Below are 26,669 nucleotides of genomic sequence, written 5' to 3'. Positions count from 1 at the left end.
GTTTCTGTGCAATTTTGTATATAATAAATTGATGTTCTTTCAACATATTTAGATTAATCTTCATGAATAGATTTCTTTTATATTCTATATTTTTACTTTATTTTAAAGCACTTGAAGTGCTTTTTGATTCTATAATCAGAGTAAATTAAAAGAATAAAAAAAAAGCTTTTTTCTCTCCATCGAATTGACTATTTAGGCAAAATATGTTTCGTCTTATGAATTACGTAAATTTACAGATACACTTATATGGACACTCTGGTCAAAATGAACTGTATGTATTTCTTCTGGAAATCTACACATAACTGCTGCCATCATCATAAAACCATATGATACTGCACACATGAGATTATATGGTATTCTTGTTATAGAATATAGATTTTATAATATTTTTGTTACAGATTATCTAATGAATCCTCTGAAAAATGGAATATTATGTCATTGATTGTGGTGGAGAGAGTGGGTGTGGTGGGCTCATTGTCTATAGAATTTGGTGACAGACAATATGTATTGATAACCGTAGTAGCTGTAGTAGCTGAACTACATGATGAATCCACGGTAGTTTGTTCATCCGTTGCAGCTGAAGGTATTGTAGTGGTTGGATTATTATCGATGATACTACTGATGTGGTTAGTGTTGGATATCGTCGATTCTTCTGCAATCTCATCACCTGTACAATCATCTTCCTTTGTATTTGTACCATTTTCAATTAGAGGTAGGCAGTTATTGTTAATTTTGAGGTCTATAGAAAGGTGATGGCGACGTTGTCGTTGACTTAATGGTGATGACGGTGAAGATATTGGGTAGTTCGAGTTGTCTTCCTCGATATCATCCATCTCCATTACATCATGTTGAGGAGGATGAAGATTGTCATCAAAGCCAATATCGTCGATTTTTATTATATCATCATTGCCACTGTTATTGTTGTTCTTGTGGTTGTGGTTGTCTATGTTATGGTTGTCGTCTTCTATCCGTTTCTCATCAAACAAATCATAATTCTAAATTGAAGGGAAGTGGAAAATAGGATAATGATGCTAATTTCTCTTCTTGTTTCAGATAGTAAATTTTTACTTGGTATTTTGTATGTTTTTTTTTTTAATTAAAAACAAAAAAAGTGAAAAACTAATAAGTCATACGAAAAATAAATAGTGTGATATAGAGCAAAGAAATAGAAATATGAAAAAAAAAACTAAAAAATTGTATATACCAATTAATAAAAATTATACCAAAAAGAAAACAATTAAAGAGTGTTTTATTATGTTTACGAAAAAGAAATTGCAATGATATAGAAGTACAGCATGAACAAAAAATGCCATTCTCAACTAGTATTGTCTATTTAATTTAAAAGCGAATTTAAGTTACGCATATGCAATGTTTAGCATGTCCGGATTCAATTTCAAAAAAAGTCTCTCGGCTACTTTATTCACTTCCCTCAGAAATGTTGGTGACACATTTGAGTGTTTCAAAGCATCTCTAACCAGTTGCAACGTAATGTGCAACGCAATTAGTACCGTCTATAAAAAAGAGGTTCCTTGTGATTTAGCTAAAACATGAAATCGTGCCACTGAGTGCTGCCACAGGGAAAAAAGTTCACCTTTGTTGCATGGTATCAAACGCAAGACTCCTATCATGATATGAGAATGAAATTACCCTTGTCGTGCGAGATGTGTGTACATTTCGCACGACGTGCCTAAAACTTAATATTTGGTTGGTTAGATTGCAACAAAGGTTTAGTGTAACCACGAAAAAAAATTCAAATTTCGAAAGAGCCAGTATTGTATTGAGTATTATTAATTTTTATAAAAAACAGATACATAGGAGCTGATAGCTTTTCATGACTTGCGACAATTTATGTCGGTCCTTAAATCATGGATTAAAAACTCGGGGAGTATTAACGATCTAATATACGAACTGAAATATGTGACGAGTTTGTTTGAACGGGTTCCTAATCGATTTATATGCCAATCAATGCATTTGTTAGACAATCGATGGGCTATTACATTGCCAAAATTGATAAGGTTTACACGGAGAGGGCAAGAAGCATATACCAATCGAGGAATAGGTTCAGCACATCAGTGTTGCCAGGTGATTTTTGATTCTTCTCCCCAAATCTTAAGAAAAAAACCCCTAAATTGGTCTAAGCTTTTTTTCAAAAACCCCCAAAAAAATTCAGAACATAAAAAGTACAAAAAGTGGTCGCAAAATTTCGTGAAAAAAATCCTGTACTGATACACTTTAAAAATTAAATTTAACACAAATATATATCCTGATAGAAGAGTTCTTTCCTGAGGAACGAAATTTTAGACAAACTAAGTTTTCTTTTGATGCTAATTTTTATTTTCGTTTGAAGTAAATAAAATAAAATTTGCTATTTCAGAAAATACTTTAAAACAAAAGAGATTTTCGTTTGTTTAAAATTTCATCCCTGAGAAAATTATTTTTTCTTTGGATGTAATAATACAATATGTATATCAATTTAAAAAGCGGACTTACTCTTAAAAAGCTTTCAGCTGCTAAGTTAAAATACGATTGTTTTTAAATTTGTCAAATATTAAAAATGCCCTTTCAATAGAAGAGTTTAAAAAAGATAACGAAAATAATGCTATTGCATACTTGTTTGTATTTAGGATCTTCTTGTTGACTTTCCTGCTAGAATTGTTCCGAATTTGCTTGAGAATTGCTCCACTTTATAAGGTCTGAAATAATAGTTTACCCCCAAAAATACCCCAAATAAATTTTACCCCTAAAAATCCCCCTAAACTTGAAAAACCCCCTAAATTTGGGGGGAAAACCCCTAACCTGGCAACACTGCAGTACGTCCATGCCATCTGCCCCGTGTTCTAGAGACATATAAAATGCTTCCTATTATGCCTCAGTAAGATAGAGATTAACATCACTATAGGTATCCATTGTCAAAATTGAATTACAGTATGAGAACCAAGATGGAATAGAACCAGTCAAACTTCTATCTTAAAGGTGCCTTATGTTAGGAACAAAGAGGCACCAAAATTTTGCAGATATGAAATGGGTCATTAGAACATTGAAAAGATTTTAATGTCTCTCTTTCATAATTAAACAAAAAAAAACTTGCTATCACCATTTATTATATTCTACAAACCGGGTGATTACAATGTACCAATGATTTCCAAGTGGAGTGACTGCTGTTTGTTTCACTTAACTTAAATCGAATCTAATCTAATACATCATTTGATATTACATTTAGCCATTCCTAGAGATTTTGGTTTATGTAGTAGTTATGAATGCAACATAACTCCATATACAGTATTCTCTTAGCAGGAATAAATGTAAACTTTTTTGGTTTCATCAACTCCCTCGAGGGCTGTTTTTATTTAAATAGAATATTAAAATGTTCAAAAGAAGATGTATATACAATTTTTCTTATAACTACTTGATTCCATATTTAGCTTAAATGTTAAACATTTCTAATTCATTGCAATTTAGTATTCTTTTTTTGTAAACATGATGAAGCATTCAAATACCAAAATGTACAATATTAGTAATATTTGTTGACGAGTGCAATTTTTTCTACTTTATCAATTTCGATTGTTTTGTTTGTGAGTTGTTTTTGTTTTTCGTTTTGATAGAAGACGACAATTTTATTATATACAACTTTTTAATTTTGAGGAGCACTGTTTCGTTTTGCGAAGGTGTTTTAATTTCATTTTAAATTTGATAGATATATAACTCATGTTTTATAATCAATTTTCAATAGAAAAGCTAAGATTGTTTTCAGAGGGTAGAATTATGTTAATACCAACTAATCGAAGAAAACACATTTGCTCTGTGTTGCTTGTATATAACAATAAATTTCAATTGGAGCTTTACGTACGTTGTGTATATAGGTATTAGATTGCATAGTTATCATTGTAACATTATATTCTATTGGTAACTTGGAACATACGTACATAGACAATCAGTTTATTTTAATAATAAAATGTACAGTTTTTACCATGGAAATAATTCAATTGTATCTTTTTGTTGAATCAACCTTATACACTGGTTTAGATTAACATGTGCCAGTTTTTCCAGGGCTGTATATATGTTTAACAAACAAAGCAGGACATCAGCTAAAGAGGTACATCTTAGTTTCTCTACTTTGTATTAGGGTAGCCTTTGCAATAATCGTGGACAATCGTTAGCATGCACACTATACATAGGCTCATGGGATATGCGAATTGCGGTCGGAGGTTTATCTTCTCCCAGTTAGGGATTGTTCTCGGACTTTTCGTAGACTTTTCAAATTTTCGAGTTTTTTGTTCGCATTTTGTATAAATCAGTTTTCGGTTTTTTAATTTTTTATACCCTGCGCCACACTGTGGAACAGGGTATTATAAGTTAGTGCATATGTTTGTAACACCCAGAAGGAGACGAGATAGACACATGGTGTCTTTGGCAATAATGCTCGGGGTGGTTCCCTGAGTCGATATAACCATGTCCGTCTGTCCGTCCGTCGGTCTGTGAACACATTTTTGTGATCAAAGTCTAGGTCGCAGTTTAAGTCCAATCGACTTCAAATTTGCCACATGTTCCTGTTTTGGGTCAGAATAGAACCCTATTGATTTTGGAAGAAATTGGTTCAGATTTAGATATAGTTCCCATATATATATCTTTCGCCCGATATGCACTTATATGGATCCAGAAGCCAGAATTTTATCCCGATTTGCTTGAAATTTTGCGCGAGGAGTACAATTGGTAGTATAGTCGAGTGTGCAAAATTTGATTGAAATCGGTTCAGATTTAGATATAGCTCCCATATATATCTTTTGCCCGATATGGACTTATATGGCTCCAGAAGCCAGCGTTTACGCCTAATTTGGTTGAAATTTTGCACATGGGTTACAATTAGTAGTGTAGTCAAGTGTGCTAAATTTGATTGAAATCGGTTCAGATTTAGATATAGCTCCCATATATATCTTTCGCCCGATATTGACTAATATGGTCCTAGAAGCCAGAGTTTTGGCCCAATTTGGTTGAAATTTTGCACTAGAAGTACAATTAGTAGTGTAGTCATGTGTGCCAAATTTGGTTGAAATCGATTCAGATTTAGATATAGTTCCCATATATATCTTTCGCCCGATATGGACTAATATGGTCCTAGAAGCCAGAGGTTTGGCCCAATTTGATTGAAATTTGGCACTAGGAGTACAACTAGTAGTGTAGTCAAGTGTGCCAAATTTGATTGAAATCGGTTCAGATTTAGATATAGCTCCCATATATATCTTTCGCCCGATATGGACTAATATGGTCCTAGAAGCCAGAGGTTTGGCCCAATTTGATTGAAATTTGGCACTAGGAGTACAACTAGTAGTGTAGTCAAGTGCGCCAAATTTGATTGAAATCGGTTCAGATTTAGATATAGCTCCCGTATATAGCTTTCGCCCGATTTACACTCATATGACCACAGTGGCCAATTTTTTAATGCGATTTAGTTAAGTTTCCTTAAAATTGCTTCATATTTAAATCTTTCCCATATTTTTTCACTATCATTGTGTTTCACCCTAGTGCATTAGCCGACTTAAATTTTGAGTATATAGAATTTATAGAAATTTGGGACAAACCTCTATATATTCAGCACTCAACACATTTGACAGATGTGATATGGTATCGAAAATTTAGATCTACAAAGTGGTGCAGGGTATAATATAGTCGGCCCCGCCCGACTTTAGACTTTCCTTACTTGTTTTTATTCTGGAATATGGTGGAGGGATCAATGAATCTGTTTCTCAGACGGACATCGCGAAATCGACTAAGGGTCGGCACGAGCATTATTGCTAAAGGTTGCATATGTCTATCTCGTCTTATTCCGAGTGTTGGAAACATATATACATATACATATAATGCTCTGCTCCTGATATATTTCGTACGATCGGAAACACATAATTATTTTAATCCTCATCCTATGATATGGGCTATGTAAATGTATACACTTTTCACTAAGGGAAAATACTAATATTGAACGATGTATAATTATCGACAGATATAAACGTTGACCCTTTTGTACAGACCGCAGTTAAGCTATTTGTTTGAAATTAATTTCTGCTTAATAGCTCTTGCGATCCATAACAAAGTTTTATTAACATTTATAAACTAATGCTATCTTAAGTCACAAGCTCGACCACAGATTAGTGGACAATATAATTTGTGAATGGATCAAATATTTAATTGAAAAATAAATTCATTTTTTGGAATAAGAAAAAATTATATTTTTAGATTTGAAGTAGTTTTAAAATATATTCAATATTAAAAAAGTAAACAAGTGCAAACCATTTCAGGGTACCTATTAGTTAGTAGCCTTCCAAACCGCAGTTAAGCTATTTGTTTGAAATTAATTTCTGCTTAATAGCTCTTGCGATCCATAACAAAGTTTTATTAACATTTATAAACTAATGCTATCTTAAGTCACAAGCTCGACCACAGATTAGTGGACAATATAATTTGTGAATGGATCAAATATTTAATTGAAAAATAAATTCATTTTTTGGACAAAGAAAAAATTATATTTTTAGATTTGAAATAGTTTTAAAATATATTCAATATTAAAAAAGTAAAAAAGTGCAAATCATTTCAGGGTACCTATTAGTTAGTAGCCTTCCAAACAATTCTACCCTCTTCGATTTCCTATGATATTGGGAAATTAGGGAGAAAACAATCTTACTTTAGTTTTTTTTGCATTATTACAAATAGACCCAAATCAATAATAAAATACAAAGAGAACTAAATACTACCTTGCCAAATAACATAAATAAAATCAATTGGTTTTGTTTTTCAAATGTATACTAATTGAAATAATAAAAAAATATAATGGATATACAGTTTTACACTCACCTCTCTTTCGATTTCACTTTGCTGACCATTCCATGTTAAGACAGGTGCTCCATAACCACGATGCGATTGTTTTAATAGCTCTGATACAGCCGAATCACTGGCCGAATCCCGCTGATAACCATTACCAATGAAATGTTTGTTAGACAAATCTTTCTTGGGTCGCTTAGTGTTATCCATTGCCACTGTTGGTCTACTGGCGGCAAATGGATTTTTGGGGTTCTTAGGCATTTTTTCCGATGTAGGGCTTACACATGCGGTAATTGGATTCAATGAGGTTACTTGCCAAATGCCGGAATTTGTTTTTACTACTGGCGGTGAAGGTGGCGTTGAATGTGATCGCTTAAATTGTGGCTTTGAAGATTTTGTGTCTTCAGAATCGGAATTCGAGGCAGATGATGAAGACGATTCGGTAGTATGTGTAGTTGAGGTAACTGTGAACTGATGATTTTGTGATTTTTTCTTGGGTGATGATGACACACCATTTGTGGCTGTAGCCGCAGCATTTGGGTTATTGGAACGTTTATTGCAATTGAAAATTTCATCAATGGTATCGGATGATTTTTTTGAACTGTTACCATTGTAATGTGGCATAGTATCTGTTGATGTGGTGGCGGTAGTGATAATTGTTGATGAAACAGCTTTCTTTATTTTAGTCGCTGTATTATTCTGGTTGGGATCATCATTATCGGAGGACGACCAAGATGAGGAACTTTGGCGACGTTTTAATGGATTCGACGCCAGACGTTTCTGCTGATCACATCCTGCGGACGAGCCGGTATTTGTTGTTGTGGGTATGTCTGTTTCATCGTCTGTTTCTGAACCATATGGAACGAGACTTTTTATAGGGGCAGGTGATTTTTTCATAAATCCATTTGTTAGGGGTTTTGTTGTTGTGGTGGTGGTAGTTGATGTACTAGTGCTGTTATTAGTTTCCATTCCACCCAATCTAGGCATACTTGGCAGTGTAGCTTTTCCATTAGAGCTATATGTTGATGTGGACGAACTTACAATCTCATTTTCGTCATCGTCATCGGAGGAACTCTCGTTACCGTTTTTAGCATTGTTAATTTGTCTTTTATTTGTTGGGCCACCCAATGAATACTTCGTGCTCGCAGATTCTTGAAATTTACCAGTCCCCGCCATATGGAGACCGTTGGAGTTGTTATTGTTACTATTCTTAAGTGTGTCAAAAATTGAATTATTTGAAGTCGATGATGATGACGACGATGTTGCCGCAGATGTAGCAACAGAATTTGTTGCAGCGCTTGTTTTCACGGAAGTGTTTGTTGAATTGTTATTTTTAAAGTGTATCATAATTTTGCTACTGTTTGAAGCAGGCGAACTGCTAACGGCATTACGATTCAAAATAAGCTTGTTGCCCCCATTCGCCAGAGGAGATGATGGGACATTACCATTACTATAGCCTGGTGGTAACTGTGGACCTATAATGCGCTGTGGTGTATTCGAACCCATAACATGACCATTCACTTTTTGGGGCTGTTGTTCCTTTGAGTTTGAAGTAATGGTGCTTTGAGCTCCACTGACTTGAGTACTTGTCACTTGTCGTGGAGGTTGGGTATCCATTTCGTAGAAAATGATATAGGCATTTGTATTACATACGCTTTGAATCGAAATCGGCCGAACGTAGCTATCGTCATAGTTATAGTATGTTCCAGATTCGGTTAGACCTATAGCGGTATAGTGACCACAGTGTTGTGACGCACCTAAATGTGTTACCATTGCTACCAGCCGATATGTTAGCTGTTCTCCTGGAATTTTGCGTGAAGCAAATTTCGTTAGATCTAATCTAGGTTTTATGGTAATTTGTTTATTAATCTTTGTGCCCAGCATTGAGAAGCGTTTCAATTGTATACACAAAGTAATGGGGGCTCGATCCAGGGAAAATTGTTTTGTTGCAGAAACCTTTAAAGAGGGGAGATTACACATATCAATGAGGGTTATTGCTATACCGTCCATCAAAACAATCATCATGAAACTTCAGATTACATTGACAATAGTTTTGTCTAAATTAGATTTTTAAAATTTGACCGACTATTTATCTTAACTAATGTTGTATACATACCTTCTTCTTACATGCCTCACATTTATAGCCCATATCTTCCAGTCGTTCACGAGCAAAATAACCTTCCAAGGCTTCATCAATGGTATCTGCTTTGCGTATATCCAACAAAAGATCTTGGAAATGCTGAAATGTCACCGAAACATGTTGACAGGATAGACACTTTACTGACGTCTTGAGGTAACCGCCAAGAATTTGATTCAACGGTGTTGTCTCCTTGCTATACTGATCCAATTCTTTGTAGTTGCGAAAACGTGAAAGATACGATTTTTCCATAGCCTCCACCAAATAACGTAAAAATTCATGGGCATCTTCTTGACGTCCCATTACCAAGTGCTTGCAAATCGATTTTAGTTTTGAGTATACGAAGTAAGGTCGTATGGCTGATTGGCTATTTTGTGAAGCCTGCAGAGTTTTCGCCATTGCACAAATAATACATCCGGAATCAGTGGATTCACATCTTTCCATATGGGCTGAATCAGACATTAGCCAATTGGCCATAGAGGGCACATGAAATAAGGCTTGCAGTGTAGAATTCAAGTAACACGTATTGCCAACGTTCATCATGCCCACACCAACATCCCATTTTCGTCCGGTGGCCTTCCAACCAATGCGAACATTCTCTCTGGGATAGAGAATACGTTTCGGCGCCGGCAATTCATTGGGATTCTGTTGTGGTCTGTTTTTGCCTGGCGTTCCACCATTTACTGTTGCTGATTGCGTCCCATTACCATTGGCATCTGTTAGGTTCATATCACAAACACATTCATAGACGGAAGAAGTGGAACAAGAAGAACAGAAGAATTTGTTATCAGATTCATTGTTGTAATTGTTATGACAAAAATAGTAAAGTCTTCTCAATTGATAATAGGTTGGTTTAAATATGAAACGATAGAAAAGCCATAGAACCAAATAGTCCAATGCGATACAACGCAATGTTTCCAAAAGCAAAGCACTCCACAGTTTCATTGGGTGTTATGTACGACGTATGGTGCAGAGCTGTCGTAGTAATATGTATATAAGGAAATAAATGTTTAAATTCACAGCATAAAATTAGATGAAATCACAAAGGACCATAAGCAAATTTGCGTTCAGTTTTGCTTCATTGCCAGTTCATAAAAAAGTAATTAAATCATTAACTATTTAGATCCTTTTCCACGAGTCACTTAAATGGACTAGCATTTGAAAATTCTACATCTTTTCTGTTCCCATATAGATGTTCGTGAATTTTCTGTTTTCACTCTTTCAAACGCACGCATGTAGCTATTTTCCTCACAATTCATACAATAGCACTAGTTCCTAGGGAAAATTATTTCCATCTGTACTCGTCTATAGGTATGTATTTTTTTAGTTTTTTCTTCTCTTTTTGTTGCTTTAGTTCAATAGAAAATATATTCACGGGTTCTTCATTTTGTGTGTACATAAATATGAAGTATTTATGAATATATATGCGATTGGTTCAAAATCAAAGACAATTAAAGAAGAAGACATGAATTGGGCTTTGATAGTGTTAGTGCTAAGAACCAAAGACAATTAAAGAAGAAGACATGAATTGGGCTTTGATAGTGTTAGTGCTAAGAACCAGAGATTAGCCCCATACTTGTAGGAAAAGCGCTTCGAACTTACTGGTTTGATACAGACAATTTTTATTTTGCTATTTTCTCAAAAGTTCCTGCCAATTTCTGTGTCGTTTGCATTAAATTATTAATTAAATGTTTCATGAAGTGTTTTCGTTCTTTTAAAAGTTAAAAAAATTGCTAAAATAAGAGAATTAGGTTTTGTTACGAATGCAAAATGAAAAGAGAAACCGAAAAAAAGTTGCAACTTCTCAACGAACATGTATGGGGCTAATCTCTGGTTCTTGAGAAAAAAGAATAACAACATGCCCAATTCATGTCTTCTTCTTTAATTGTCTTTGCTAAGAACCAGAGATTAGCCCCATACTTGTAGGAAAAGCGCTTCGAACTTACTGGTTTGATACAGACAATTTTTATTTTGCTATTTTCTCAAAAGTTCCTGCCAATTTCTGTGTCGTTTGCATTAAATTATTAATTAAATGTTTCATGAAGTGTTTTCGTTCTTTTAAAAGTTAAAAAAATTGCTAAAATAAGAGAATTAGGTTTTGTTACGAATGCAAAATGAAAAGAGAAACCGAAAAAAAGTTGCAACTTCTCAACGAACATGTATGGGGCTAATCTCTGGTTCTTGAGAAAAAAGAATAACAACATGCCCAATTCATGTCTTCTTCTTTAATTGTCTTTGTTCAAAATCCTCGTGTCATTCTATCAACCATTCTTGTTATTGTTCTTATTCGCTCTTTTTTTCTTATGGACACCAAAGACAATTAAAGAAGAAGACATGAATTGGGCTTTGATAGTGTTAGTGCTAAGAACCAGAGATTAGCCCCATACTTGTAGGAAAAGCGCTTCGAACTTACTGGTTTGATACAGACAATTTTTATTTTGCTATTTTCTCAAAAGTTCCTGCCAATTTCTGTGTCGTTTGCACTAAATTATTAATTAAATGTTTCATGAAGTGTTTTCGTTCTTTTAAAAGTTAAAAAAATTGCTAAAATAAGAGAATTAGGTTTTGTTACGAATGCAAAATGAAAAGAGAAACCGAAAAAAAGTTGCAACTTCTCATCGAACATGTATGGGGCTAATCTCTGGTTCTTGAGAAAAAAGAATAACAACATGCCCAATTCATGTCTTCTTCTTTAATTGTCTTTGATGGACACACTTGTGAAAATGTTTTTGTTTCTCTTGTAACAATATTTCGCAATAACACGGCATTCGTGACTTGTCAACAGTGATGGAACAATACAACATGAAAAGTACTAAGAGGACAAAAAGCTTTAACGTATATTTCAATTCAGTCCACGCAAAATTAGAAAACAGTGGTGTTATTGAAAACTTTATGCTAGACGTTGCGATGTTTTTTTATCAAACAAATGACTATAATATGGTCATAGGTTGTGAGAAATTATACGCCTATATTATATAGAAGCTAAATATATCTAAATTACATACAATTTTATGAAAATTTCGTATTGTGCACAGTATTGTTTTTACTTTGGTCAGAGATCTGACCTCAAAATTTTTTATTCTGGACATAAAGGTCACATAACAAATTTTACCCACCCATTAAATAATCAATTTAAGAAATCACAAAATCAGGCGATTTGTTTGAAAAACCTTGATATCTTTTATTATCTCTTTCTGGGTGTACTTGTAGCATTGTTAGGAATCGCAATATTCAGACACATATTTTCTACATTATTGAGTTTTTCATGTTTTGTTTCATGGGTTCTTCCTTTTTAAATGTGGAATTACATACTATGCGGTCATGCGTGCGTACGCTATATGCTATTGTCAAAAAAAGATAAAATGTGGGAACTACTATTGTTTGAGTTACACGATATAAGTAACGTACGCGTGTGACGCATAAAGTTGATGAACTTTTAACTTTTCGTGTGTTTTGACAACATTAAACAACATCTAAACAAATCAACAAATCAAAAACAATCTAAATATTGGACGAGGAATTATTGAGGAAGTTAAAAAAAAGTAAAGTCCTATACTTTAAAAAGTGCTTGGCATATAAAAACATAATAAAATGCGCAGAGGCAAGGAATGTAATCAGCAAATTGATTGGTGTTCCGAAGCATGCTGTGTAACTCAAATGAAGAATCGTATTCGTTAATGCATTCGAGTACAACGTACGCTTGCATGACCGCATGGTATGTAATTCCACCTTAAGACTTCACAACATGATTATCCAAATAATTTTGTTCGTAGCGCTTATCGACAGTGATGTGTTCAGCAAATTAATCGTACTTTAAAATGAACTTTGTTTTTCCAACACTAGCCAATATTCTTTAAAGAAGTGTACAAAGAATAATGATCAGAACATAACAACGAATATAAACACAAAGAGGCAGAGTTGTACAAAATAGTAGCAAAATTTAATTTGAAGGTATTAGGTCCGTTCAGAAGTAATTGTTTTCTCGAATTCAAAGTGAGCGAAATAAAACTTACTATAGAATTAACCCTAATGGAAGCATGCTCAAATAATTCTTCTACGGGCGTAACTCGACAAAAAAAAATGGAAGCACATCTTTTCACCATGACAAATATTGTGGATGACGTGGTCAATAATAATTGGCTAAGGAACATTTTGATTTTAAGTCTCAAATTTGATTCAACAATATTTAATGGTACCCATTTTGTGATCTGCGTGAAAATTAGGGCTGTCATTCGGGATCGATTTTTATAAATCCCGGGATTCGGTATTTCAACAAAATATAGAAACCCGGGATTTTTTCGGGATGTCGAAATTTTCGGGATTCTTTAAATACATCGCCAAAAAATAGTTGTTTTTGTTTAATTAGCTTAATTAAATTAAAAAAAAAAAAGAACATAAGAGTAATTTAAAAAGCAATTTCAAATTGCTGTGATACTTAAAGAAAACTTCCTCCAACTAAAAATATGAAAAAAATAAATAAAATAAAATTATAAAAAATTAAAAAACAATTTCATATCGCTATCTTACTCAACAAAACATTCTAAGGATTTTGATTAGAGTAGGTATATTTTCGTACACTTGTGTTAATCGTTTTGTACTTCATCGTTTTAAGTAACTTCTTAAAAATATAAAGGCATCCTAATTTTTATCAAATAAACACGATCTTGCCATATTATCGACGGACCTTTTATCATTTCATTTCATTTATTATCGTACAAAGTGATACAAAAGTCTATAAATAGACCTAAAATCCTGCATCACACAAAATTGTAATAAAATATAAACTTCAAGAATGGTATATATAAAAAAAAACTAGATAAAATCTTTAGACAATGGTGTAGTAAATAGAAATAATAATAAAAAAATATTTATAAATAGTAAAAATACTAAATGTTAAATATATATTAAGATATAGTAGATATCTCATACTAAGCGTTGAATAAATGGCTCCCCAGCCAAAGGACTTGTAAATGTGTATTTAGAGTTATGGAACACCCGTTGATAATGCGTTAACAATGATTATATTCGTAGTAAAGAAAACTCCAAAAACCTAGCTATAAAAGTATTATCATTGCTTTTTATTTTATGTTGCACGAATTCCATTTTACATGAACTCATTGTTCATATAGTTTATTTCGGTTTTTGGTGAAATTCTGTTTTTTATAGTATACCTCATGTATAATAACAAAAAATGGAAGCATATCTTTTCATCATGACAAATATTGTGGATGACGTGATCAATCATAATTGGCTAGGAACATTTTGATTTTAAGTCTCAAATTTGATTCAACAATATTTAATGGTATCCATTTTTGATGTTATGAAATTAAAGGACCGTTTGCACTGAATGAAGACTCAAATTTATTAATAAACTATCATAAAAAGCCACAAATTTAATAAATTGGATTTTTTCGCGATCCCGAAAAATCTCGGGATTAAAAAAAAAAGTCCCGCGATTTATCCCGGTTGACAGCCCTAGTTAAAATGTGTCTAACATAATGAAAATACTGATTGACTTAGATACTAAGTAAATATTAAATCAAAATGAGTGTCGAACCTTTTTCCAGTAGCTCTTTCGAAATATTCGAAATAGAATAGTTTTTGGAAGGATTTGTGTGATGTAAAATTTGTATATACATTTATGTAGTTCGCATTACTGAGAAAAAAATCTCAATAAATTAATAAATAAAGGGTGGTTAAATTGTAAGGGCCGATGTTGAATGTGAACCACACCTAAAAACGCCAAGTTTTTTTTCCGAATTTTATTTGACATTTCTCTATTTCAGACTTACTCAATTTGAACCATGGAGAGATACACAATCAAACAACGTGTTAAATGGTTCCAAGAAATGGCAACAGTGGATGATCAATTTTCGAAGAAAATCATCTTCAGTGATGAGGCACATTTTCACCTCAGTGGATTCGTCAATAAACAGAATTGCCGTATTTGGGCGAATGACAATCCAAGAGTGATTGTCGAAAAACCAATGCACCCACAAAGAGTGACTGTTTGGTGCGGTTTATGGGCTGGCGGCATCATCGGGCCGTATTTTTTCCAAAATGAGGCCGGTCAGGCAAAATGGTGTTCGCTATCGTGAGATGATAACGAACTTTTTATGGCCCGAATTGGAAGATATGGATGTGGACGATATGTGGTTTCAGCAGGACGGTGCCACTTGCCACACAGCTAACGAAACAATGGTTCTTTTGCGCCGATATTTTGTTCCATACGTAATTGAGTAATACCAATATATCATAATAAAATAAAAAAAAATTACAATAATTTCCTAAATAGTTTGTGTTTTATTCAAAATCAACATCGGCCCTTGAAATTTTAACCACCGTTTAAATTTGTAAAAAGTGTTTTCGAAATATAAATATGAATATGGGTAATGAAAGATTGAATATTTTTAATAATGAGGGCTAGAGGGTTAAGGCTATAGTTGAGAAACTATTATTAATATCTTAAATTGTTGGATTATTATCGTTTTACAAATAGGATTTCAAACATTTCGTCTTACAAATAGGATTACTTAGTATGTTTCAGGTTTTAAATCGGGTGTTTATTTATTTCTGTTTTTATATTGTTGTTTCCTATATCGATAAAATAATTCATAAACATTGACATGCCACGATTCTTGTACGATTTTACTTTGACATTGCAATTAGCGTTGGTTTTGGCATCAACACAGTGTTTCAAATATTTTATTATATGGAATTCCATTCAATTTTTCCGATTTTAAAGATTAGATTTTAAAGATAACGAATTTTGATGTATTTATCTGCATTTATATGGCGGCGATCCTTTATATAGACATCATATAACTTAAGCATAAATGTTTGAGATTCCAGTTCTCTTTAATTCGCTGAAGGTTTACAGAACATAAATAGATCGATATCCAAATTTTATATCGTTAAGGCCTTCAACAATGGATATTTGTGTTATCTGATGAATTTCGACATTTCGGTCGAAATAGGAACTTCCTTTTACAAAGTCCATTTTCACTAGGAATTCTCATAGTTGACATGATTTGCATTAAATCTAGGGTGTTGTGTTCCTAGGGACACTTTTTTTTTTGTAGTCCTAAGGACATAAATTAAAGTTGTCGTGTATAGTGACAAACATATCGTCACATCTTATCAAAAATTAAACGGAATTGATATAGGTTAGCTACAGAGGAAGCTTGTTATTTTAATTTCACTTAGATTATTCAGTTCATAGTGAAACCATAGTTGGTGAGTTTCTTTCTAATCAATGAGTGCTGTGCTATTCTATGTTTAGTTCAATAACAAGAGATCTGGGTTTTATAGCATACATTTATACATTTCACACTAAGGTGAAACCACTTCGAGAAGCTTTGAACTACTCAGAAATGAGACCAAGAATAAACCATCGCAGAAGTTAGGTTAGGTTAACCTAAACCATCGCAGAAAACGTTTTGCTTTTGGTTCAACTGGGATTGAAGCCATAACACTTTGCAAGAAGGACATGCTAAACCTGGTATGGGAATTGTTCCAAATTTTTGAATATATATTCACTTTTTATTTATTTTATTTATTTAAAAGTGATTTTTTAACTATTTTTTTTTAAATACCACAAATAATCTGTGGAAACAAAAACTAGTTTGACGATGGAAATATGTTATTTATGTAAAAGCGAGTATATTGATATCAACCATATAATTTTACACTTCTCTTCTATTATTGAAGCAGAAAAAATAATTTTTGGAGGCAAAGTTATTCCTAACCTACTTTCTACAATAACATCTACAATATTGTAACATTGTTCCTTCTAAAACATTGTACCATATTATTTAAATTTCGCTGTCCTAAAATATTGTAACATCTAAAATATTGTAACATAGACATATGTAATTTTCCATACCTTAAATTAGGTCGAAAATATGGACGATAACTGTATATTAATATAATCATATAACCACGAGACTACAGATTTGATAAAAAAAAATCAACTGCAATCCAAATACCGAGGAATATTTTTCCAATCAGGTCTTTGTATCATAGTGAAAATATTGAAATTGAAGAAAGGTCATCACTTAGAATTTAAGACCTTGCAGTAAAAATTATTTCTATTTTTTTATAAATACATTCGCCTATAATTCAGACGATTGCTTACTATTAGTAATGCCTACGTGGTATTTGTACGGTATTCGTTGCTTTTCTTTTCGCACAATTTCAAAAATCTACCCATTGTTGTGCATACCGTTTACAATTTTATTTTAAATCCCATGCTTTTGTGTTCTCTGATACACATTAATTTGCCCAAAGATAAAACACAAGCAAAAATGTTTTGTTAAATTTGCTTGTTGTCGTTTTGTTTAAAGAATGAAAATTATTGGTAAGAGGAGACGTAGTAACTATATGTGAATCAAAGACAATTAAAGAAGAAGACATGAATTGGGCTTTGATAGTGTTAGTGCTAAGAACCAGAGATTAGCCCCATACTTGTAGGAAAAGCGCTTCGAACTTACTGGTTTGATACAGACAATTTTTATTTTGCTATTTTCTCAAAAGTTCCTGCCAATTTCTGTGTCGTTTGCATTAAATTATTAATTAAATGTTTCATGAAGTGTTTTCGTTCTTTTAAAAGTTAAAAAAATTGCTAAAATAAGAGAATTAGGTTTTGTTACGAATGCAAAATGAAAAGAGAAACCGAAAAAAAGTTGCAACTTCTCAACGAACATGTATGGGGCTAATCTCTGGTTCTTGAGAAAAAAGAATAACAACATGCCCAATTCATGTCTTCTTCTTTAATTGTCTTTGTTTGGCATTTCTTCATTCGCAAACAAAGCCTATGATTCACATCAAAGACAATTAAAGAAGAAGACATGAATTGGGCATGTTGTTATTCTTTTTTCTCAAGAACCAGAGATTAGCCCCATACATGTTCGTTGAGAAGTTGCAACTTTTTTTCGGTTTCTCTTTTCATTTTGCATTCGTAACAAAACCTAATTCTCTTATTTTAGCAATTTTTTTAACTTTTAAAAGAACGAAAACACTTCATGAAACATTTAATTAATAATTTAATGCAAACGACACAGAAATTGGCAGGAACTTTTGAGAAAATAGCAAAATAAAAATTGTCTGTATCAAACCAGTAAGTTCGAAGCGCTTTTCCTACAAGTATGGGGCTAATCTCTGGTTCTTAGCACTAACACTATCAAAGCCCAATTCATGTCTTCTTCTTTAATTGTCTTTGGTACAAAGCAAAGACAATTAAAGAAGAAGACATGAATTGGGCATGTTGTTATTCTTTTTTCTCAAGAACCAGAGATTAGCCCCATACATGTTCGTTGAGAAGTTGCAACTTTTTTTCGGTTTCTCTTTTCATTTTGCATTCGTAACAAAACCTAATTCTCTTATTTTAGCAATTTTTTTAACTTTTAAAAGAACGAAAACACTTCATGAAACATTTAATTAATAATTTAATGCAAACGACACAGAAATTGGCAGGAACTTTTGAGAAAATAGCAAAATAAAAATTGTCTGTATCAAACCAGTAAGTTCGAAGCGCTTTTCCTACAAGTATGGGGCTAATCTCTGGTTCTTAGCACTAACACTATCAAAGCCCAATTCATGTCTTCTTCTTTAATTGTCTTTGGTAGTAACTATATGTGAATCAAAGACAATTAAAGAAGAAGACATGAATTGGGCTTTGATAGTGTTAGTGCTAAGAACCAGAGATTAGCCCCATACTTGTAGGAAAAGCGCTTCGAACTTACTGGTTTGATACAGACAATTTTTATTTTGCTATTTTCTCAAAAGTTCCTGCCAATTTCTGTGTCGTTTGCATTAAATTATTAATTAAATGTTTCATGAAGTGTTTTCGTTCTTTTAAAAGTTAAAAAAATTGCTAAAATAAGAGAATTAGGTTTTGTTACGAATGCAAAATGAAAAGAGAAACCGAAAAAAAGTTGCAACTTCTCAACGAACATGTATGGGGCTAATCTCTGGTTCTTGAGAAAAAAGAATAACAACATGCCCAATTCATGTCTTCTTCTTTAATTGTCTTTGTTTGGCATTTCTTCATTCGCAAACAAAGCCTATGATTCACATCAAAGACAATTAAAGAAGAAGACATGAATTGGGCATGTTGTTATTCTTTTTTCTCAAGAACCAGAGATTAGCCCCATACATGTTCGTTGAGAAGTTGCAACTTTTTTTCGGTTTCTCTTTTCATTTTGCATTCGTAACAAAACCTAATTCTCTTATTTTAGCAATTTTTTTAACTTTTAAAAGAACGAAAACACTTCATGAAACATTTAATTAATAATTTAATGCAAACGACACAGAAATTGGCAGGAACTTTTGAGAAAATAGCAAAATAAAAATTGTCTGTATCAAACCAGTAAGTTCGAAGCGCTTTTCCTACAAGTATGGGGCTAATCTCTGGTTCTTAGCACTAACACTATCAAAGCCCAATTCATGTCTTCTTCTTTAATTGTCTTTGGTACAAAGCAAAGACAATTAAAGAAGAAGACATGAATTGGGCATGTTGTTATTCTTTTTTCTCAAGAACCAGAGATTAGCCCCATACATGTTCGTTGAGAAGTTGCAACTTTTTTTCGGTTTCTCTTTTCATTTTGCATTCGTAACAAAACCTAATTCTCTTATTTTAGCAATTTTTTTAACTTTTAAAAGAACGAAAACACTTCATGAAACATTTAATTAATAATTTAATGCAAACGACACAGAAATTGGCAGGAACTTTTGAGAAAATAGCAAAATAAAAATTGTCTGTATCAAACCAGTAAGTTCGAAGCGCTTTTCCTACAAGTATGGGGCTAATCTCTGGTTCTTAGCACTAACACTATCAAAGCCCAATTCATGTCTTCTTCTTTAATTGTCTTTGGTACAAAGAATAATGATCAAAACATAACAACGAATATAAACACAAAGAGGCAGAGTTGTACAAAATAGTAGCAAAATTTAATTTGAAGGTATTAGGTCCGTTCAGAAGTAATTGTTTTCTCGAATTCAAAGTGAGCGAAATAAAACTTACTATAGAATTAACCCTAATGGAAGCATGATCAAATAATTCTTCTACGGGCGTAACTCGACAAAAAAAAAATGGAAGCACATCTTTTCACCATGACAAATATTGTGGATGACGTGGTCAATAATAATTGGCTAAGGAACATTTTGATTTTAAGTCTCAAATTTGATTCAACAATATTTAATGGTACCCATTTTGTGATCTGCGTGAAAATTAGGGCTGTCATTCGGGATCGATTTTTATAAATCCCGGGATTCGGTATTTCAACAAAATATAGAAACCCGGGATTTTTTCGGGATGTCGAAATTTTCGGGATTCTTTAAATACATCGCCAAAAAATAGTTGTTTTTGTTTAATTAGCTTAATTAAATTAAAAAAAAAAAAAGAACATAAGAGTAATTTAAAAAGCAATTTCAAATTGCTGTGATACTTAAAGAAAACTTCCTCCAACTAAAAATATGAAAAAAATAAATATAATAAAATTATAAAAAATTAAAAAGCAATTTCATATCGCTATCTTACTCAACAAAACATTCTAAGGATTTTGATTAGAGTAGGTATATTTTCGTACACTTGTGTTAATCGTTTTGTACTTCATCGTTTTAAGTAACTTCTTAAAAATATAAAGGTATCCTAATTTTTATCAAATAAACACGATCTTGCCATATTATCGACGGACCTTTTATCATTTCATTTATTATCGTACAAAGTGATACAAAAGTCAATAAATAGACCTAAAATCCTGCATCACACAAAATTGTAATAAAATATAAACTTCAAGAATGGTATATATAAAAAAAAAAAACTAGATAAAATCTTTAAGACAATGGTGTAGTAAATAGAAATTATAATAAAAAAATATTTATAAATAGTAAAATACTAAATGTTAAATATATATTAAGATATAGTAGATATCTCATACTAAGCGTTGAAAAAATGGCTCCCCAGCCAAAGGACTTGCAAATGTGTATTTAGAGTTATGGAACACCCGTTGATAATGCGTTAACAATGATTATATTCGTAGTAAAGAAAACTCCAAAAACCTAGCTATAAAAGTATTATCATTGCTTTTTATTTTATGTTGCACGAATTCTATTTTAAATGAACTCATTGTTCATATAGTTTATTTCGGTTTTTGGTGAAATTCTGTTTTTTATAGTATACCTCATGTATAATAACAAAAAATGGAAGCATATCTTTTCATCATGACAAATATTGTGGATGACGTGATCAATCATAATTGGCTAGGAACATTTTGATTTTAAGTCTCAAATTTGATTCAACAATATTTAATGGTATCCATTTTTGATGTTATGAAATTAAAGGACCGTTTGCACTGAATGAAGACTCCAATTTATTAATAAACTATCATAAAAAGCCACAAATTTAATAAATTGGATTTTTTCGGGATCCCGAAAAATCCCGGGATTAAAAAAAAAAGTCCCGCGATTTATCCCGGGTGACAGCCCTAGTTAAAATGTGTCTAACATAATGAAAATACTGATTGACTTAGATTCTATGTAAATATTTGATTAAAATGAGTGTCGAACTTTTTTCCATTTTCGAAATATTCGAAATAGAATAGTTTTTGGAAGGATTTGTGTGATGTAAAATTTGTATATACCTTTATGTAGTTCGCATTACTGAGAAAAAATCTCAATAAATTAATAAATAAAGGGTGGTTAAATTGTAAGGGCCGATGTTGAATGTGAACCACACCTAAACGCCAAGTTTTTTTTCCGAATTTTATTTGACATTTCTCTATTTCAGACTTACTCAATTTGAACCATGGAGAGATACACAATCAAACAACGTGTTAAATGGTTCCAAGAAATGGCAACAGTGGATGATCAATTTTCGAAGAAAATCATCTTCAGTGATGAGGCACATTTTCACCTCAGTGGATTCGTCAATAAACAGAATTGCCGTATTTGGGCGAATGACAATCCAAGAGTGATTGTCGAAAAACCAATGCACCCACAAAGAGTGACTGTTTGGTGCGGTTTATGGGCTGGCGGCATCATCGGGCCGTATTTTTTCCAAAATGAGGCCGGTCAGGCAAAATGGTGTTCGCTATCGTGAGATGATAACGAACTTTTTATGGCCCGAATTGGAAGATATGGATGTGGACGATATGTGGTTTCAGCAGGACGGTGCCACTTGCCACACAGCTAACGAAACAATGGTTCTTTTGCGCCGATATTTTGTTCCATACGTAATTGAGTAATACCAATATATCATAATAAAATAAAAAAAAATTACAATAATTTCCTAAATAGTTTGTGTTTTATTCAAAATCAACATCGGCCCTTGAAATTTTAACCACCCTTTAAATTTGTAAAAAGTGTTTTCGAAATATAAATATGAATATGGGTAATGAAAGATTGAAGATTTTGAATAATGAGAGCTAGAGGGTTAAGGCTATTGTTGAGAAACTATTATTAATATCTTAAATTGTTGGATTATTATCGTTTTACAAATAGGATTTCAAACATTTTGTCTTACAAATAGGATTACTTAGTATGTTTCAGGTTTTAAATCGGGTGTTTATTTATTTCTATTTTTATATTGTTGTTTCCTATATCGATAAAATAATTCATAAACATTGACATGCCACGATTCTTGTACGAATTTACTTTGACATTGCAATTAGCGTTGGTTTTGGCATCAACACAGTGTTTCAAATATTTTATTATATGGAATTCCATTCAATTTTTCCGATTTTTTTTAAGATAACGAATTTTGATGTATTTATCTGCATTTATATGGCGACGATCCTTTATATAGACATCATATAACTTAAGCATAAATGTTTGAGATTCCAGTGCTCTTTAATTCGCTGAAGGTTTATAGAACTTAAATATATCGATATCCAAATTTTATATCGTTAAGGCCTTCAACAATGGATATTTGTGTTATCTGATGATTTTCGACATTTCGGTCGAAATAGGAACTTCCTTTTACAAAGTCCATTTTCACTAGGAATTCTCATAGTTGACATGATTTGCATTAAATCTAGGGTGTTGTGTTCCTAGAGACACTTTTTTTTGTAGTCCTAAGGACATAAATTAAAGTTGTCGTGTATAGTGACAAACATATCGTCATATCTTATCAAAAATTAAACGGAATTGATATAGGTTAGCTACAGAGGAAGCTTGTTATTTTAATTTCACTTAGATTATTCAGTTCATAGTGAAACCATAGTTGGTGAGTTTCTTTCTAATCAATGAGTGCTATACTATGTTTAGTTCAATAACAAGAGATCTGGGTTTTATAGCATACATTTATACATTTCACACTAAGGTGAAACCACTTCGAGAAGCTTTGAACTACTCAGAAATGAGACCAAGAATAAACCATCGCAGAAGTTAGGTTAGGTTAACCTAAACCATCGCAGAAAACGTTTTGCTTTTGGTTCAACTGGGATTGAAGCCATAACACTTTGCAAGAAGGACATGCTAAACATGGTATGGAAATTGTTCAAAATTTTTGAATATATGTTCACTTTTTATTTATTTTATTTATTTAAAAGTGATTTCTAAACTATTTTTTTTTAAATACCACAAATAATCTGTGGAAACAAAAACTAGTTTGACGATGGAAATATGTCATTTATGTAAAAGCGAGTATATTGATATCAACCATATAATTTTACACTTCTCTTCTATTATTGAAGCAGAAAAAATAATTTTTGGAGGCAAAGTTATTCCTAACCTACTTTCTACAATAACATCTACAACATTGTAACATTCTTCCTTCTAAAACATTGTACCATATTATTTAAATTTCGCTCTCCTAAAATATTGTAACATCTAAAATATTGTAACATAGACATATGTAATTTTCCATACCTTAAATTAGGTCGAAAATATGGACGATAACTGTATATTAATATAATCATATAACCACGAGACTACAGATTTGATAAAAAAAAAATCAACTGCAATCCAAATACCGAGGAATATTTTTCCAATCAGGTCTTTGTATCATAGTGAAAATATTGAAATTGAAGAAAGGTCATCACTTAGAATTTAAGACCTTGCAGTAAAAATTATTTCTATTTTTTTATAAATACATTCGCCTATAATTCAGACGATTGCTTACTATTAGTAATGCCTACGTGGTATTTGTACGGTATTCGTTGCTTTTCTTTTCGCACAATTTCAAAAATCTACCCATTGTTGTGCATACCGTTTACAATTTTATTTTAAATCCCATGCTTTTGTGTTCTCTGATACACATTAATTTGCCCAAAGATAAAACACAAGCAAAAATGTTTTGTTAAATTTGCTTGTTGTCGTTTTGTTTAAAGAATGAAAATTATTGGTAAGAGGAGACGTAGTAACTATATGTGAATCATAGGCTTTGTTTGCGAATGAAGAAATGCCAAAGATCAAATAAAAAACAAAAATGGAGAACAAAATAAAAATTGAAAAAATACAATAATTTCCCACCTAAAATTAATATATCTTTTGTTTTTTGTTTGTATTTAATTACGCTGCTCTTCCTCAAAATGAGTAGACTCCAGATGAGATTGTTTGATTGTTTAAAAATCCATCCATCCTTGCCATAATCATATTAGTACATTAAAATCTCAAAATTTCTTGTCCTAAATGCACGTGATTTTCCAAAAAAAAAAAAAAACGTGTTTATTTTTCGGTCATTGGATATTTTTTGTTGTCCCCTCCCCACTTTTTCCAACAAATGTTTATTGGTTGGGCTATTTTTTTATTTATCATATAAAAACACTGATGTTGGCAATGCCGACACTTTTTCAATAAAAAGAAGAAGCAATAGTAGAAGAGGTAAACATAACAATCAAGCCATCCCGCTCTTGCGACAGTCAAAACAACAATGACGCGCGGTGTTGTAATTTTTATAAACACGCACTCATACAAACGTACGCGCGAAAATGATGGGCAGAATACACATGCATGTATAAATAAACGAGCGTATAATGAAAGAAAAACATACAATATTTGTAAAAGATGATGAAAAGGCGATATGAAAATCGACAATAGAAATAAAAGATAAAACTAGGAGAAAATATTACACGTACGCTTACCGGCGGTGCTGCTATCACCGTTTGCGCCATTATTGTTGTTGTTACAGGTAGCTGGTGAGCTTCTACCATTTTCCAAGGAATTACTATTTATTCCCGATGTTGGTTTCAGGACAATATATTTCGATTTCAATGTCTCCAATACAGATTGTCCATAATTGGTTACTTCCTCGTATTCGATTTTGGAAAACAGTACACGCTTGGCAGAGGCCACTAACTTGCCATGTAGCGATTCAGCATCGTCGGTAGTGGGCCCTGAAGAGCCATTGGCTTGTTCATCCGTAGCAACAACTTTGGCATTGGCAGCTGCTGAGCAACTACTGCCACCACCGCCGCCTGATGAGCCAAACAAGTCCTCCCTTAAGGCGGCATTCACATTTGCCGTAGTCTCACAAACCACTGAGACTGGCATGGAGTTGGTTGATGTAGGAGTTTGTGGTGGAATTTTGGTAATATTTAATGTGATAAATTTTTTGAATCAACTGTATTTTGAGGTTATATTAGTATGATGGCCAATAACCTATTGCAATCACAGCAACGACGGGTGCGGTTTGTTGGCCTGAAAAACGGAAGCGTTTAAATTAGATCCAAATCCGCTTTAATTCTTGTGTGGCAGTCTCGTACAAATTGCCCTGACTTTATAGTCACTGTGAGGTGTACGCGGGGCACGCATACGATGGCAACGTAATGAAAACAACTGCAGCAATTCCTTGTGATAATTCCTTTTTATTTTCAATTGCTGATTTCTCTATACTGTTCGTGGTGCTGCTGCTGTACATATACTCCACCACCGCCACACAAACACACATCCAGAAAAAAATCTCCTTGAACGTCCTTTAGGTTGGGGGGAAACTCTTGTTGTTGCTGTGGACCGGGGTTTGTCTGGTGTAGTTTGATCCTTAGAAATCCCTAATTTTTAAATTGCTAAATTTTCATAATTCGTAATCTTTACCGCACTTTCGGCTTTCGTCTGTAACACACACAGGGCTTTTTATTTCTTGCAACACCACTTTTTACACGTTTTTCTTCTTTTATTCCACCATATTCTTTCGTGTGAATTTTCGCGTTCAATGATTTAATGTATTCTTTGTAGTATTCACGACCATAGAATTTTCTTGCTGTGTTTATCTACTAGATATTGCCTTTTTTGCGTTCATTCTACATTAACTTTGTAATGGCTCGCCTTTTCCGTAAATTTTACATATTTTCGCTGTGTTAAAAAATAAAAAAAATATGAAAATTGTCCAATCCACGACCGAGTAACTTTACTTTGCTTGAAAAAAAATGTGCTTGAATCTTCTGTAGAGAACGCAGCCGGATAAATATATCTTCGACCGGCGTCAGCTATGTACAACACTTGAAAGCCGTTAAATATTTTCTGGCTCTGGGAGAGGGATTGGTTAGCATACGGCATCGTTAAATTTTCGAATTAGTCTAGCGTAGCGTTATTACTACGTCTTCACTATTTTTGAAATCTGGCTTATCGAGATTTGAAATCGGCTTTGTCATACAAGCCAATAAACACAAACATTGGAAAAATGCTTATATTCAACACGCTTTCAAACTTGTTTTTCAAGATTTAAGCACTGCATGCAGCTCTACCGATATTTCCCCTACACATTACAAATGCAGAGTTATATTTG

The 26,669-nt window shown here is 32.7% G+C and overlaps 1 protein-coding gene across 2 annotated transcripts; it reads right to left on the bottom strand.

Moving 5' to 3' along the window:
• Positions 1-71: 71 nt before the first annotated feature.
• On the bottom strand, positions 72-26,336 carry scny (ubiquitin specific peptidase 36). 2 transcript variants are annotated; one of them, XM_075307874.1, is made up of 4 exons: positions 25,024-26,336; positions 8,927-9,663; positions 6,844-8,766; positions 72-995 (listed from the first exon to the last, which is right to left on the bottom strand). In XM_075307874.1, exons 1-4 carry the CDS (start codon positions 25,436-25,438, stop codon positions 393-395), a joined length of 3,678 nt encoding a protein of 1,225 aa, XP_075163989.1. In that variant the 5' UTR covers positions 25,439-26,336; the 3' UTR covers positions 72-392. The 2 variants fall into 2 exon arrangements, with proteins under 2 accessions (XP_075163989.1, XP_075163990.1); XM_075307875.1 differs by having other exon boundaries at positions 25,030-26,336.
• Between the last annotated feature and the right edge of the window lie 333 nt (positions 26,337-26,669).

The sequence above is a fragment of the Haematobia irritans genome, chromosome 4 (genome assembly GCF_050003625.1).
Source record: "Haematobia irritans isolate KBUSLIRL chromosome 4, ASM5000362v1, whole genome shotgun sequence".
In the NCBI taxonomy this organism is placed as follows: Eukaryota; Metazoa; Arthropoda; class Insecta; order Diptera; family Muscidae; genus Haematobia; species Haematobia irritans.
Note: the sequence above shows the minus strand (reverse complement) of the source record. Positions and strands in the feature narration are given on the sequence as shown.